The 12666-nt window shown below is 41.1% G+C and overlaps 1 protein-coding gene across 2 annotated transcripts; it reads right to left on the reverse strand.

Moving 5' to 3' along the window:
• Positions 1 to 275: 275 nt before the first annotated feature.
• Positions 276 to 12566, reverse strand: mcm7 (minichromosome maintenance complex component 7). 2 transcript variants are annotated; one of them, XM_008420523.2, is made up of 15 exons: positions 12319 to 12566; positions 8861 to 8940; positions 7647 to 7811; positions 7434 to 7558; positions 7168 to 7348; positions 6959 to 7096; positions 6445 to 6594; positions 6245 to 6359; positions 6041 to 6172; positions 5828 to 5911; positions 4626 to 4837; positions 4281 to 4546; positions 4029 to 4197; positions 2330 to 2439; positions 276 to 829 (listed from the first exon to the last, which is right to left on the reverse strand). In XM_008420523.2, the coding sequence occupies exons 1-15, from the start codon at positions 12347 to 12349 to the stop codon at positions 613 to 615; spliced, it is 2175 nt and encodes a 724-aa protein (XP_008418745.1). In that variant the 5' UTR covers positions 12350 to 12566; the 3' UTR covers positions 276 to 612. The 2 variants fall into 2 exon arrangements, with proteins under 2 accessions (XP_008418745.1, XP_017162671.1); XM_017307182.1 differs by lacking the exon at positions 12319 to 12566 and adding an exon at positions 9481 to 9494.
• Positions 12567 to 12666: the final 100 nt, after the last annotated feature.

The raw sequence follows: 12666 nt of genomic DNA on the forward strand, positions 1-12666 counted from the left end.
AAGTAAGCGAATTCTTGTGAAGTGGAAGAAAATGATAAATGGTTTCACAAAAGTTTTCAAATAACTTGAAGTCTGGCATGAACTCTGATACTCTTTAAGAGTCAGTTTCTTTTTCCTTTAGTAAAAAGGAAAAAAAAAAAAAAAAGTTGAAGAGGTTGTTAACAAGTACTAGTTCCATTTTTGCAAATTAGTTTTCCTGCCTGGATTAACTGAACATAAGCAGGTATTAATATTTTACTTTCCATGTGCATAAAGAAGTCAAAGTGAACACGAGGAAGAATATTGAAGCATTTATTATAACTCTCCTCAAATACACGGCACAACATTAATTTTATTTGCATTACAATGTATAAAATATACAGAAATTCTCAATGTGAACTAGATGCTTCTGTCAACTGCAGATACAACACTATACTACGTTCTGACATACATATTTACAAGCAGTTTAATAGATTTAATAGGTTTCTGGGACATTAGCAAAGGGGCCATCAAGAGCACAAATTCTTTCAAAACAGACGGGCATAAGCAAAAGTCCACGTTCTGCCTGACTTGTGTTACAAAATGCAGGAAGAAGGAAGAGAGAGCGGGTCGGAGCCTGTGGAAGGCGGCGGTTCAGACGAAGGTGATCCTGGTGCGGGCCTGGTTGATCTGCCACACGTTCAGCTCCTCGTACTCCTCCAGCGCCTCCTGGAACTGAGCGGGAGTGAAGCCGCGAGAGACGCAGCGCTGCTCCGCTTCGGCCATGCGGACCACGCCGCCCCGGCCCGCAGCGCCCTCTGTGGTGAGCTCGCGCACCAGCGAGAAGATGATGTCTGCAGGTCGCTGGGTCCTACAGAGGGAGACGGTTCAGATGTCAGAAGGTGTTGAAAACTCATTTTAAACCGGGATATAATGTGAAAAACAATCCGAAAGCCATTAAAGCTCCAAATAGTTGAACTTTAGTGTTTTTCCACTTCAAATTGTCACTTCTTTTTTTTCCCTTTTCCTCAAAACAAATTTTTAGATATTCCCTCAGCAAGTAGAAACATTTACCTATAAAACCCCAGCTATAGAAGTAAATGCTTTATTCTGGTTTTTCACAAACATTTCATGAAACATCGCAATGATGAAGTCGGCTTCTGATTCATCCACCTTCCAGTTCATAACTTTTCTAGAATCTCAACTTATTCAGGTCTGAATCATAATACAAACATGCTTTACAAATCAAGAAAAGGTTTTCAAAGAACATTGAGAGATAGTTATTCTGCTCATTCAACACAAAAAGCACTAAAACAATTTTGAGCAGGTGTGCATTTAAACTCAAGCTTTAAAAGCGCCAAATCAGGTTAATTGTCCTTCTATTAACTTCCTAATATGTTAGAAAAAAAAAAAAAACCTGCTTTGCAAAGGACAAAGAGTCTTTCAGGATAGGAGACGGTAAACGGGAAGTTTTGACGCTCTGAGGATTTGAAGCGAATCGCCGCATCGCAGGCGATATGCACGAGTAGCAGAATGGAAAACATCCAGCTGTTACTGAAGAGAAACAAAAACAATACCTCTGCAAACGAACTGGGACATTCTAATTTTACTACTACTACATTTTCCCCTCGAGTAACTGGTCTGGAAACGTTTGGATGAAAAACAAATCTGACCGCACGCATGCAGACGGCCACATCAACTTCATGTCATTTAAATTTTTTAAATCACATTCAAGTGTGTAGATGTTCAAATTTAAAAGAAAAAAAGTTTATCAAAGTTTAGCACACGTTATTGGTGAAATATGGAGAAGCTTCCATTTCCACATGAATGACATTTGAACGTTAAAATGTATTTTTTGGATGAAAATTTCTAAATTAGATCAAAAATTTGACAGATTAAAAATATATTAGTCGCAGCACTACAAATGTTACTACAGCACTTCATTTTGAAATATGCAAAAACAGATTTTGTCCTAAATAAATGTTCCAATTTCTTTATCCAGTCTTGAGGAATTGTAAAAAATAAAAGGATAATTTTTGTCTTTTCTGGTCTACGCAGGAAACCAGAGCTTCACTGAAAGTTTCCTAATTTGGCCCAACTTTAAAAAGAGTAAAGTTTCCTGTTTTCAAAGAATTCAAACCCTGGCGGCGATGCAAACATGGAAAAAAAAAAAAAAAAAAGTGTGAACACGTTGCTTGAAAAGCCCGTCTCTCCATGAAGAGCCATAAAAACCCAGAGAGGTTTTACAGCTTCCACCAGCACAAGCAGCTACTGTGATCAAAACACAAGCAGCCCATAAAAGAGGATTCTGGGTCAGCATACGTCCCGCCACCTGCACCTCAGTAATGCCCCAACATGACGCAACACCAACCTGGCGCTGCCGGATTTGTCAGCTTGTAGAGAATCCTTTGACATCTCCATCAGCCTCATCGCCTCGTTGACGTCCTCCTTCTCCACAGCGTCCATCATCCGAAGCCGGGCCTGAAGAGCGGGGAAGTGCAGGCGAGTTAGAAAAATACATAAACAAACAAAACCCTTCAAAAATGCTAACGTGGGTCCAGGTCCGTGTGGGCTGCGCTATGCCGGCACTGTCAGACCGAGACAAGTGCAATGCCCTCTGGAAAGGCCGGCAATTGCCCAAGTCTCCGCCTCTCAAAACCAGCTAGTCTCTCCACAGGTGGGGAACAAAATCCAAAACAGACAAAGCGATATAAACGTCTGTAGACTCCATGTGGAGGGCGATGACGGCTGTCCAGGCCATGGTCAGTTTTGCATGGGTTTGCACAGCTGCTCTGATTGAACACAGGCTGACTGCCCACCCTGCAAAGCTGACCAGAACCAGGCTGGGAAACGAGCTGCTGAAGGAACAAAACATCAGCACCAGTCACCAAAACTTACTAAATCGAGCCGATGTGTGGCGGCAGTCTGCCCCCTAGTGGCCATCTGCAAGCAGCACATTGCCCACCTGTTCACCTGAAGTGCTGGTTTTGCAGTAGGAGGATGAATGCTACCTGCACAAACAGCACTTTTGACAACCAGAGGCAGACCGAAGCAAGACCAGGTGAAAATTTATGTGCAAACGTTACAGTGAAATGAACCGCGATTCTTTACCTTTCCTAAAACACGTCCAGATTTTGATTACACGTTTGATTGCAAAACATTAAACCTGGTATGGTTTTATTGTCACAATCTTCCATAAATGATCAAAAACAAACAAAGTTATCTTTTGTTTTAGCAGAGTGTTAAAAGTTTAGTTCTAAACAACATTTTGGCACCTGGATGAATGTTTTGTTTTTGTTCTCTTTGAGGTCTATATGTTTTTAAAGGTTGTAAAAAAAGAAAAAGTTGCTTCAAGTTTGAAATTGGAGGCAATTTTGAATACAAAAGAAAGGAATTACAAGATTATCCAACTAATGCTTTAAAACGTATATCCCAAACTTATCTAATGTGTAATCTAAAGCACGTATTGATTCTGTCTATACTTTGGACTCATTTTTCCTTCAACCTTGCGTTTGAGATTTACTGCAAACTGGCTCTATTTAAATATTTAGTTTGCTTTTTTCCCCCCTCAGGTAAACCATCAGTAACTCAAAATCTAAAATGTGTTAAATAGAAAAGGTTTTAAATCAAGCAACTTCAAGATAAAAGTTTTAATAAAAACCACATTTTTTTTAAAAATGTGAGAAAATCTCCCTATAAAAAAAAAAAAAAAAAAAGAGGGGGAAATATTGAAACTCAAAGACTTTCTTACCCCACTCATGTTTTAAATTGACAGAATCAAATCCTATTGAGGCGACTTTAGGAGTTCTCAGAAACTCGAAGCACGTCATGTCTGACTAAAACCCTCTGAAGAGTTGGTCCGGCGTGGGAAAGAAGTGCTCACACTGCAGTAGACCAGGTAATCATCACTACCTGCACTGTAAGCACTTTATCACACACCGGGCTGTCGATGAGCACAAATCCCTCCAGACTGAACATTTAGCAAACAACAGATGTGAGAACCGACTTTCTGATGCAACGCGAGTGTTGGACGGCGCAGAAGGTTTTTAATGACCGACGGTAATCCTCACCAGCGCAGTGGACAGGCGCAGGATGGAGAGGAGGGTACGGGCCGAGGTGAAGGTGGTGTCTTTGCTGACCCGAGCCTCTTTTCTCATTTCTACGTAAGCGGCGGTGATGTAATCCGCCAGCACCTCCGGCACGACTGGCTGGCGCTTCTTACACAGAGCGATGTAGCGCCTGAGGGGAATAATGATCACTTTTAACTCTTTACTAATGCCTGGATCGGATGGGGATCTTGTCCGCGCTCTCGTTTTGCTCACCTCATGAGTTTCATGTCGATGGGGGTGAAGTGGGTCGGCGGCTGGCGGGAGTGCTGGTGGACGTATGTGATGTGCTGCGCCAGCCGCAGGTCGGCGTCGGCGTCCGGCTTGTCCTGGATGAGCCACAGCAGATCGAAACGCGACAGCAGCGCCGCCGGCAGCTGAATGTTCTGCTCGATGCTCTTCCGCGGGTTGTAGCGGCCGTAGGCGGGGTTAGCGGCGGCCAGGATGGAGCAGCAGGCGTTCAGGGAGGTCATGATGCCGGCCTGGAGAGAAGAGCAGCTGCTAGAAGCGAGGCCGGCTTCAACTTGCGATTGGGTGGAGTTTGGCGGGAGTCGGTAGTACCTTGGCGATGGAGATGGTCTGCTGCTCCATGACCTCGTGGATGGCCGTGCGGTCGGCGTCGGCCATCTTGTCAAACTCGTCAATGCAGCAGATGCCCAGGTCAGCGAGCACCAAGGCGCCGCCCTCCAGAGTCATTTCACCAGTCAGAGGGTCCTTCATGACGGCGGCGGTCAAACCGACACCAGACGACCCCCGACCCGTCGTATACTGACCTGAAAACCAGAAGGAGCAGCAACGATTTAGCAAACAGAGCTGGAACTAAGTCTGGGCTGAATTAGCCAAATGAAACTTTAAACTACTTAAAAACCATGTAGAGCTGCAACTAAAGATCATTTTAGTAATCAGTTTGCAGATTTAACTAGTTCAACCTATTTTTTTTTATACAATATTAGAAATATATGAAAAGATGCAAACAATTCAATTTATTTTCTAAGTAAGAAAATAAACATTTTATTTCCCAAAATGCAGTATTCTTGATCTTTTGTCGCATCTGCAGCTAAAAAACACTTTTCAACATGTGAAAAACTCAACCATTTCTGCTCGACTTAAATACAGAGTGGGGTGTATTTATTTATTTTTTTTTACTTAAAAGTTTAGAAAGAGTTTTGTTTGCTTTTTTACATAACTTGAACCAGGTGAGGTTAAAACTGCCACTTGAGCTCTGGGTAAAAAACATTTACAGACAAAAGTTATTTTTTTCATATTAAATGCAAAATGGATACATTTCCGTACAGTTTTGGTTCAATTTCTGCTCCGACTGTATTCTTCTTTAAGCAAATGACCTTTTGAGTTAACGGTTAATCAATTACTAAATAATCGATTCATCATGATTAATCGTTTCAGTCCTAGAAAGTTGCTTAGTAAAGTAAATCAAGACTGCCCCTCTCTGGATCATACTTTCTAAATATCCAACCAAGCTAAAAAAATAAATAAATAAATAAATAAATAAAAAATAATAATAATAATAAAGAAAAATGAAAAATAGCAGGCAAATGTTATACCATCCATTTTAATTTTGTGTGACTACCGTCATAAATTCACTCAAGGTTTTACCACGAGTCTTGGTCTGGCTGCTCATTAGTGGTAGAAGATTAGCATGAACAGGCTCTCCGCCACATGGAAAGTTAATATTTCACCATGTAAGCCTTAATAGAGAGAAAATTCCTCAGTAGATAAAATATTAAACAGGAGATGAGACTTACTTCTAGGAGCCAATCGGTCGATGTAGGACAGCAGCTGGGACTTGGCGACTCCTGGATCGCCCATCAGGCAGATATTTATGTTGCCTTCAGGGGAAATGAGTCAAACACAACAACAACGGTGCCATTATTGCGACTTTTTATGGGGATGACTGAAGCGCAAAATTATATTAGATTCAAACAACATTCCTTTTGAGTGGGCTGATTTCTGCTCACCTCTGATTTTCATGCCTTTTGGAGCTTGTTCCACTCCTCCGACCAGCAGGAGGAGCAGAGCCTTCTTCACGTCTTCGTGCCCGTAGATCTCCGGCGCAATCGAGCCGGCGAGTTTCTCATAGAATTCCTCCTCTGAAACCCACAGCAGGTGCTTTAGTTACAGGGAGAGGGAGCAAATGATGCACCCGGTGACCAGATCCCAACCTGTGATGCTGCGAAGCTCCTCGTCGGTCAGCTCCTCGTTGCCGAGCTCGTCGTCTTCCGTTTTGTTCATGAGCGTGATGCTGTGAGCTTCAAGGTAGGTTTCTGACAGAAGTCCCTACGGCGGCCATGTTGGGACATATTTAATAAAAATGCATCTGCATGAAGACAAACTGAAGTGATTTTTTCCCCATTGGTGTCACCTGCACAGCCTGGCTGTATCCTGTACGCAGGAGAGGGAGGAAGATCCCTGTGATGGCCACATGGTCTCCAGGCTGAGCGAGACGCGTGTTTTCACCGCGGGCGTACACCGTCATGCTTCTGGGGATATTACCAACAGGAACCTGGTCACTCTGAGGGACATCAAACAGCACAAAATCACTTGCTGGCGACGCTGTGACACATCCAATTATGGACCAACCTCCTCTTTCGGAGGTCCGAGATTTTACTCAAGATGTTTTATTTAAAGACCAAATCCGGTTCTGGAAGAATTCAGTTTCCTCTGACAACTCCACCATAGCAGCAGTAATGGTAGAAATTGAAGCAACAGTTTGGATAATCTACTTAATCAACTGCTGTTGATTAAGTATAAGTTTGTTCTGCACTTGTAATGTATAAAATACACAACCTATAAATAAAGGGGTCAATAGGGCTGCCGTTTTTTTATTTTATTTTACTTTTTTAACCAAATCTAATCAACCTTCTGAAATTCCTTACATGCTCCTGGATACGCAGCTCCTGGAATTTGATGAATTTGGAGCCTCTGGTCTGCAGGTAAAGCCGACCTCCAGACTTGTTGGTGACGCACTCTTGGCTGGGACACATGATGAGGGGCATGAAGGAGGGAGACTGGATCTGATGAACACAAAGACGTCGTTACAGGGGCAGTTTTGTGATGACGTCGCTGCTAGATTTTCAAATCTTACCGGTTGGTAAGTTTCAGCACCACACTGGTCACACGTGTACGTCGCCACAGCCATCATTGGCTTCACCTCAGTGGCCCGGGTCACGATGCCTCGAACCGCGACCAGGTGGCCAATGCTGTCAGCCCGAATATCACGCACCACCTTGGGCTTAGACGTGCTGGGAGCTTTAAAGTACAGCTCACTGTAGAAAAGAAGATCACAGATCATGAGGAAGAGCTCCAAATAAGCTCCAAATATAAAATAAATCCTAATGTGGTCCTACTTACAATCTCCTCATGAGCTCAGGTGGGTACTGGTTACGGGGGTCTCTGGTGTCAGCAGGGTCCCGACCTCTTTGTTCCATTATCAACCTGTGCTCAATATACACATCCAGAGAGTCTTTGGCCACCACCTACATACACGCAGGAAAAACTAAATTAACAACATCCGCCTAATAAACAATTTATTTATAAAGCGTATTTTCTTTAAAAACGGCATACATCTCGTTCTTTGTATTCTGGCAGCAGCTCGTGGACGGCGTCGGCAAACAAAGCCGTGTAGCGCTTGGCGTTCTCGCAGACGCTCTCCACCAGCTCAGGGTCCTCCTCTGCCACATCGTCCAGCTCAATAAAGAGAGACACCTGCTCCCGGTGGGCCAAAGCCACCTGAGCAGACAAGCAATTAGATGAGTCGACAAACACAGTTACACCCACTTTTTAAACCCTCATCACCGCCTCCGACAGAACCAGACTTCCTCAGTCAAAATCTAAGCAGCAGATCCACTCAAACATGCAGTTTCTGTCTTGCAAAAAAGTTGTTAAATGTCGTTCTTATAAAAATGGATAAAAAAAACCCGATGAATTAAAAGTAACCCAATGTTAACATACAATTGCAAGAAAATTCCAACTTCACAACCTAAAGGGAGCTCCATTCAACCTCCCCTGCATTCATGCTACACCGAGATTGTGATGTAAACAAAACAAAAAAGGGAGTTACTATTTACATCACACTAGACTTTAAACTGTGAAATAGTTCAGGAAAATCTTACGTCGACGAACTTGTCACAATAAGTGACAAATAACAAAAATGGCAAAACACAACTGATGCAAGTTGTTTTTTTTTTTAAATCTTGATCATATAATTAAAAATTCAAAAGAACAGATGAGGGATTCTTAATTTACTCTGGGACTCCAAACTACAACCTCATTTGATCGTTCATGTAGTATTAAATTAAAAATATAAAAATAAAAATTGCTCAAAACCAGCGGGTTGAAAGCAAACCATTACTAAAATGTCTAACAGCGCTGAAAAAATAAAAAGGAATTTGCTCATTCGAGTGTTTTATTAGACTTGAGTGAGTTTTTCATTAAAAATTGTTTTCCTGAAATCGCCAAAGAACTTTATCTTAGGCAATTTACAGTTTTCCACATGGTCTGACCTGGCGATTAAAACATAGTATGATTTTCCCAATAGAACAATGCATTTTTTCAGAGGATCTTTTGGTTTGCGTTTCACCTTATATATATTTTATTATGGGTTATTTCATCTAAAATATTGGAAGACTTTGGTTTAGGAACTGAAGAAAAAGAAAACTAATGGAAAACAAAAATCTCTTGGCACAAAAAACAAAGTCTTGGAACAAAGTCCAGTACCATTTATCATGAGAAATTGATAAAAAATTAGGTCTACATTCTGTATACAACACTATACTCACCAGCTGTGCTCCATATTTAAACACCTTCTTCCCATTGTCATCCTCTGTGTAAAACTCCTGCAGGAACCTTTTGCACTTCTCTGTAAAACATCACACACACACAAGCTTTAATTTACTTTAAAAAAAAAATCCACATCCTGCAAAAAAATATTTATTTAACTGACTGCTATTTAAAGACACAGAAAAATTCAGATGCTTTGAGTTGAAAACAGGCGAAATACTTGATTCCCAACAACAGCAGAGGGCCTACATGCTGGGAGCTAATTTGTTGTCCTGCGCCGACCCCCCCTTTTGTTGAGTAACATGGCATCCTGTAATCTCGATGAGTCACTATTGCTACAGTACGGCATAAACTGCCGCTGGGGCTCAGTATGAAGCATATTTCACCTGGATGAATCTCCTACCATAGTTTTCAGAGTGAAATAAACTGGCGCTGCGCAGCAAATCGCTCCAGGGCGAGTAGGTAAATACAACAACAAGCGCGCTCAGTTCGGTGTCCCTTTTTCTTTAGGAAATATCCTTTCACTTCTCAAAAGAGCCACAACTAAAAACAATATTCATTTCCGCTTCGGGAGGAACCAAACTCCTATTAGAATAGCACTTAAATATACTCCACTTACTTTGACGCCGCGGGAGAAAATTCGCAGCGCTGCTGGTTAATTTCCATGTTCGAAGATGTTATTGTAAACAAAGCAGCACATGGCTTTTGTGCCCCGTCACTGGGGTATCCCTCCGCGATTCCTCCGCACATAAAAACAGTCCCGGTTGTTGTTTTCAGACCCCGGCCAGCCATCTTCTAATGTTAGCCGAGGTTAGCTGCGGGTTGCACCCAGAAGCAGAACCGCGCCGCTGTTACAAAGCACCGCAGCAAACAGCGAGGAGGCGCTGATTTAATATTTAACGCCGGAGCTTTCTGACCGTTGGCTTAAAGTTTAACTCGCTGCAGTTAGATGTTGCCGCTTAATTCAGACGACTCGTGTACTCTTCGGTTTAGGCACCAACGAATCTCTAGGCTATTCATTTAAGTCGAAGCTTAAATTAAATTACTAAGAAGGTAGTTTACGTTGCTGAAGTCAGCGTCCGAATCCGCACTTTAACAAAGGGATTTTCCCACTATTTTTGGGTTGCGTGATCAGTTGTAGTTCAAAACCTAAACTAAAAGATTCTAGACTGGCTCAGTTGTGAATCCTGTTGTTAAATTCAACAAAAAGAAACTTGCATGTCTACCAACCATTGTGAAAGAGTTTTAATTGTAGAAAACTTGCCACACACCTTATGATATTTGAAAAAAATTGGTACAACTTGCCTTTTTTGTTGTCACATTATGTAGGTTTTACAAATTACAAAACAGTTGTTTTTAATACGTTCAATCCGTTCAGAATAATTTCTCCAGACATGACTCGCCTAAATTTTGAAGCTGGACCCTATTTAACAAAGCAAGTCAATTTAAAAATACATTTTTTTGTTGTTGTTTTATTTCACAAAGCAAAGATTTAAAAAAATTTTTTTTAATGTGTATTGCAATATTTGGTCTATGTTGGATTTGCCTCAGATGTGCAACATTCAATAAGAGTCCAGTCTAATAAGGTAACTTAAATGTAAAGTTAAAAAAATAAACAATTTAGTTCAAAATTAGGTTCTTGATTTTGTCATATAAATTCACAGTTTGACATACAAAAAACATCTTTAAGAAATCGGTAAGTAACGTGGAATAAAGGTGGACCAAAATAACACTTTCTATGGCTAAAGTCATAAATAAACCAAGATGATCAGGAGAGCACCTTCAAGGGCAATTATCATTAGAAAAGCTCAAGTTAGCAGCATCTTTTGTCCATTTGTGTTTTCAAAGAGCCATTTCAGGTGAGTCACTTTGTGCTGGTCATTTCACAATTCTGTACTTTTACAATTTTGGTTATGAAAAGGAGGAGACTTTCATAGGATATCAATTCATGTGCATTTTGGGCAGATTTTGTAGTTTACTTGATAGATGGTGAGTATAAATACCTTTTTATAATCCTCATGACCCAATGTAAAGGGTTATGAGAATTAAATGAGCCATTATCCAACATCCCAGTGATTTTTGATTTGATCAATCTTATATTTCATAATGGTCAGCTGGCAAAAAGGAGACCACTACCATAATATAACCATTTTCTTCAACTACATTTAGAGACCGGAACATTTTAAATGCTCAACTTCTGAGAGAAATAAACCAGTACTTAAGTAAATGGATATCTGTACCCCATTTATTCATACATAACTAGTAAGCTGACCAATGTCATGCTGATAACGCTTAGTCATCGTTTTCATCATCTATGAAGAAACTGCAGGTTCTATAGAAAGGTTCAGAGCAGGATTGATCATTGTTAGCTTTTGAGATGTCAAACTTGACCTGACCATAGTTCAAACTACGTGAAAACTGTGAAATAGCCCTTTAAAGTTGTGCAAAACCGGAAGATTCGAATCGGACGCCAACTTCAGTCTTTTTTTTTTTTTTTTTGAGGTTTAGCAAAAAAGGTTGTGCGTTTTCACACACACAAATGGAATTAAAATATAAAGAGCAAAACAAAAAAAACCCACAATATTTCCGAATCTAAAAACCACCATGTTTTTATGTTGAAAAGAAAGTCGACGTTAAACTCAGCAGCTGATTCAAACCAAGCCGTCAGCAAACGCAGCGCTAAATACAAAATGGCTCATTTACCATCAGTGCAAGAGCTAGCTCAATGGTTAGCCAAGCAGGCAAAACATTCCGTTATCAATGTTTGTTCAGGGAAACGTACTGTGGGCTCCTAAAAAACCCCGAAAATCGTGTTTAGTGGCACTTATAAATCATAAGCCTGTTGAGTCGCATATTTAAATCCTTCCTAATAAGCCATTTGTAAAGTTAATAAGTCAACGCGTGTATTTGATTCACAAACGTTGCACCAACACTTTTATTCAAGTGCCCTTACACAGAATTTGTGTTTTCAAACGAAACCATGAAAGAATTCCCCAAGTAAGATGGCAACCTTCCCACGAACACTGACTATTGTAGGACTAAATTCCGTTGAAAACGTAGTTATGGTCGGACATGTGGCTGCTCAGTGGCGCCTGCTCCTTTGTTTAAGGATCCATCCGGGTCACCGAGCAGTCACAAGCTCACAGACAATGCTTACTGCTTACTTACAAAAGCGCTGGAGAAAAAAAAGCTCTGAAAAGTTTATGAAACTTAAAAACGCCGTTCTCTTACTGCGCCTGTTATAAAACCAGATTCATACACATTTATACAAACCAACAGTATTTGATGAGAACTCTGCTGTAAACGTTATTTCAAAGTTATGTTTACACCTCGAACTAATTTAAACAATACCTTTCCATTTCACGCAGTCATACATTTATTTTACATTTTTGAGCATCTTTTAAGGAGTCAAGTCATTACGGGCCAACTTGTTGCTGTAAGATCTACAAGTATTTACCTTTCTCAGCCTCATAATCCTTACGAGCCATGTCTTGTAGCGTTGAGCGTCAAGTGGAATGAGACTCCAATACCCTTCAGTTGTTACCGAGTAAAAGTGCAGTTTAATGTGTTAATTTGACTGCTTTTCTAACACAACAGCGCTGAATTCATTCACATGCAGCCAGCACTTCTCCCCGGTCGCTGTGCAAGAACTGGCGCCACTCTGACATCCACAGCAGCCAATCGCGTCGCGTCTTTCGGCGGTAGGAGGCGGGCTTTAGCAATGGCGCGAAAGTTGCAGGAGGTAGAGTGTCACATGACCACAAGAACAGGCGCGAAATGTGATAATAGGATTTGATACACAACT

The sequence above is a fragment of the Poecilia reticulata genome, linkage group LG10 (assembly GCF_000633615.1).
Source record: "Poecilia reticulata strain Guanapo linkage group LG10, Guppy_female_1.0+MT, whole genome shotgun sequence".
In the NCBI taxonomy this organism is placed as follows: Eukaryota; Metazoa; Chordata; class Actinopteri; order Cyprinodontiformes; family Poeciliidae; genus Poecilia; species Poecilia reticulata.

Excerpts from the sequence above, each read along its gene's own strand:
- mcm7 (XM_008420523.2), bottom strand. The coding sequence starts at position 12,349 with ATGGCTCGTAAGGATTATGAGGCTGAGAAAG. Across the intron at positions 7,559-7,646 it reads CAGAATACAAAGAACGAGAT|GTGGTGGCCAAAGACTCTCT; the intron begins GTATGCCGTTTT and ends GCGTGTATGTAG. Across the intron at positions 5,912-6,040 it reads AAAAGGCATGAAAATCAGAG|GCAACATAAATATCTGCCTG; the intron begins GTGAGCAGAAAT and ends TTTCCCCTGAAG.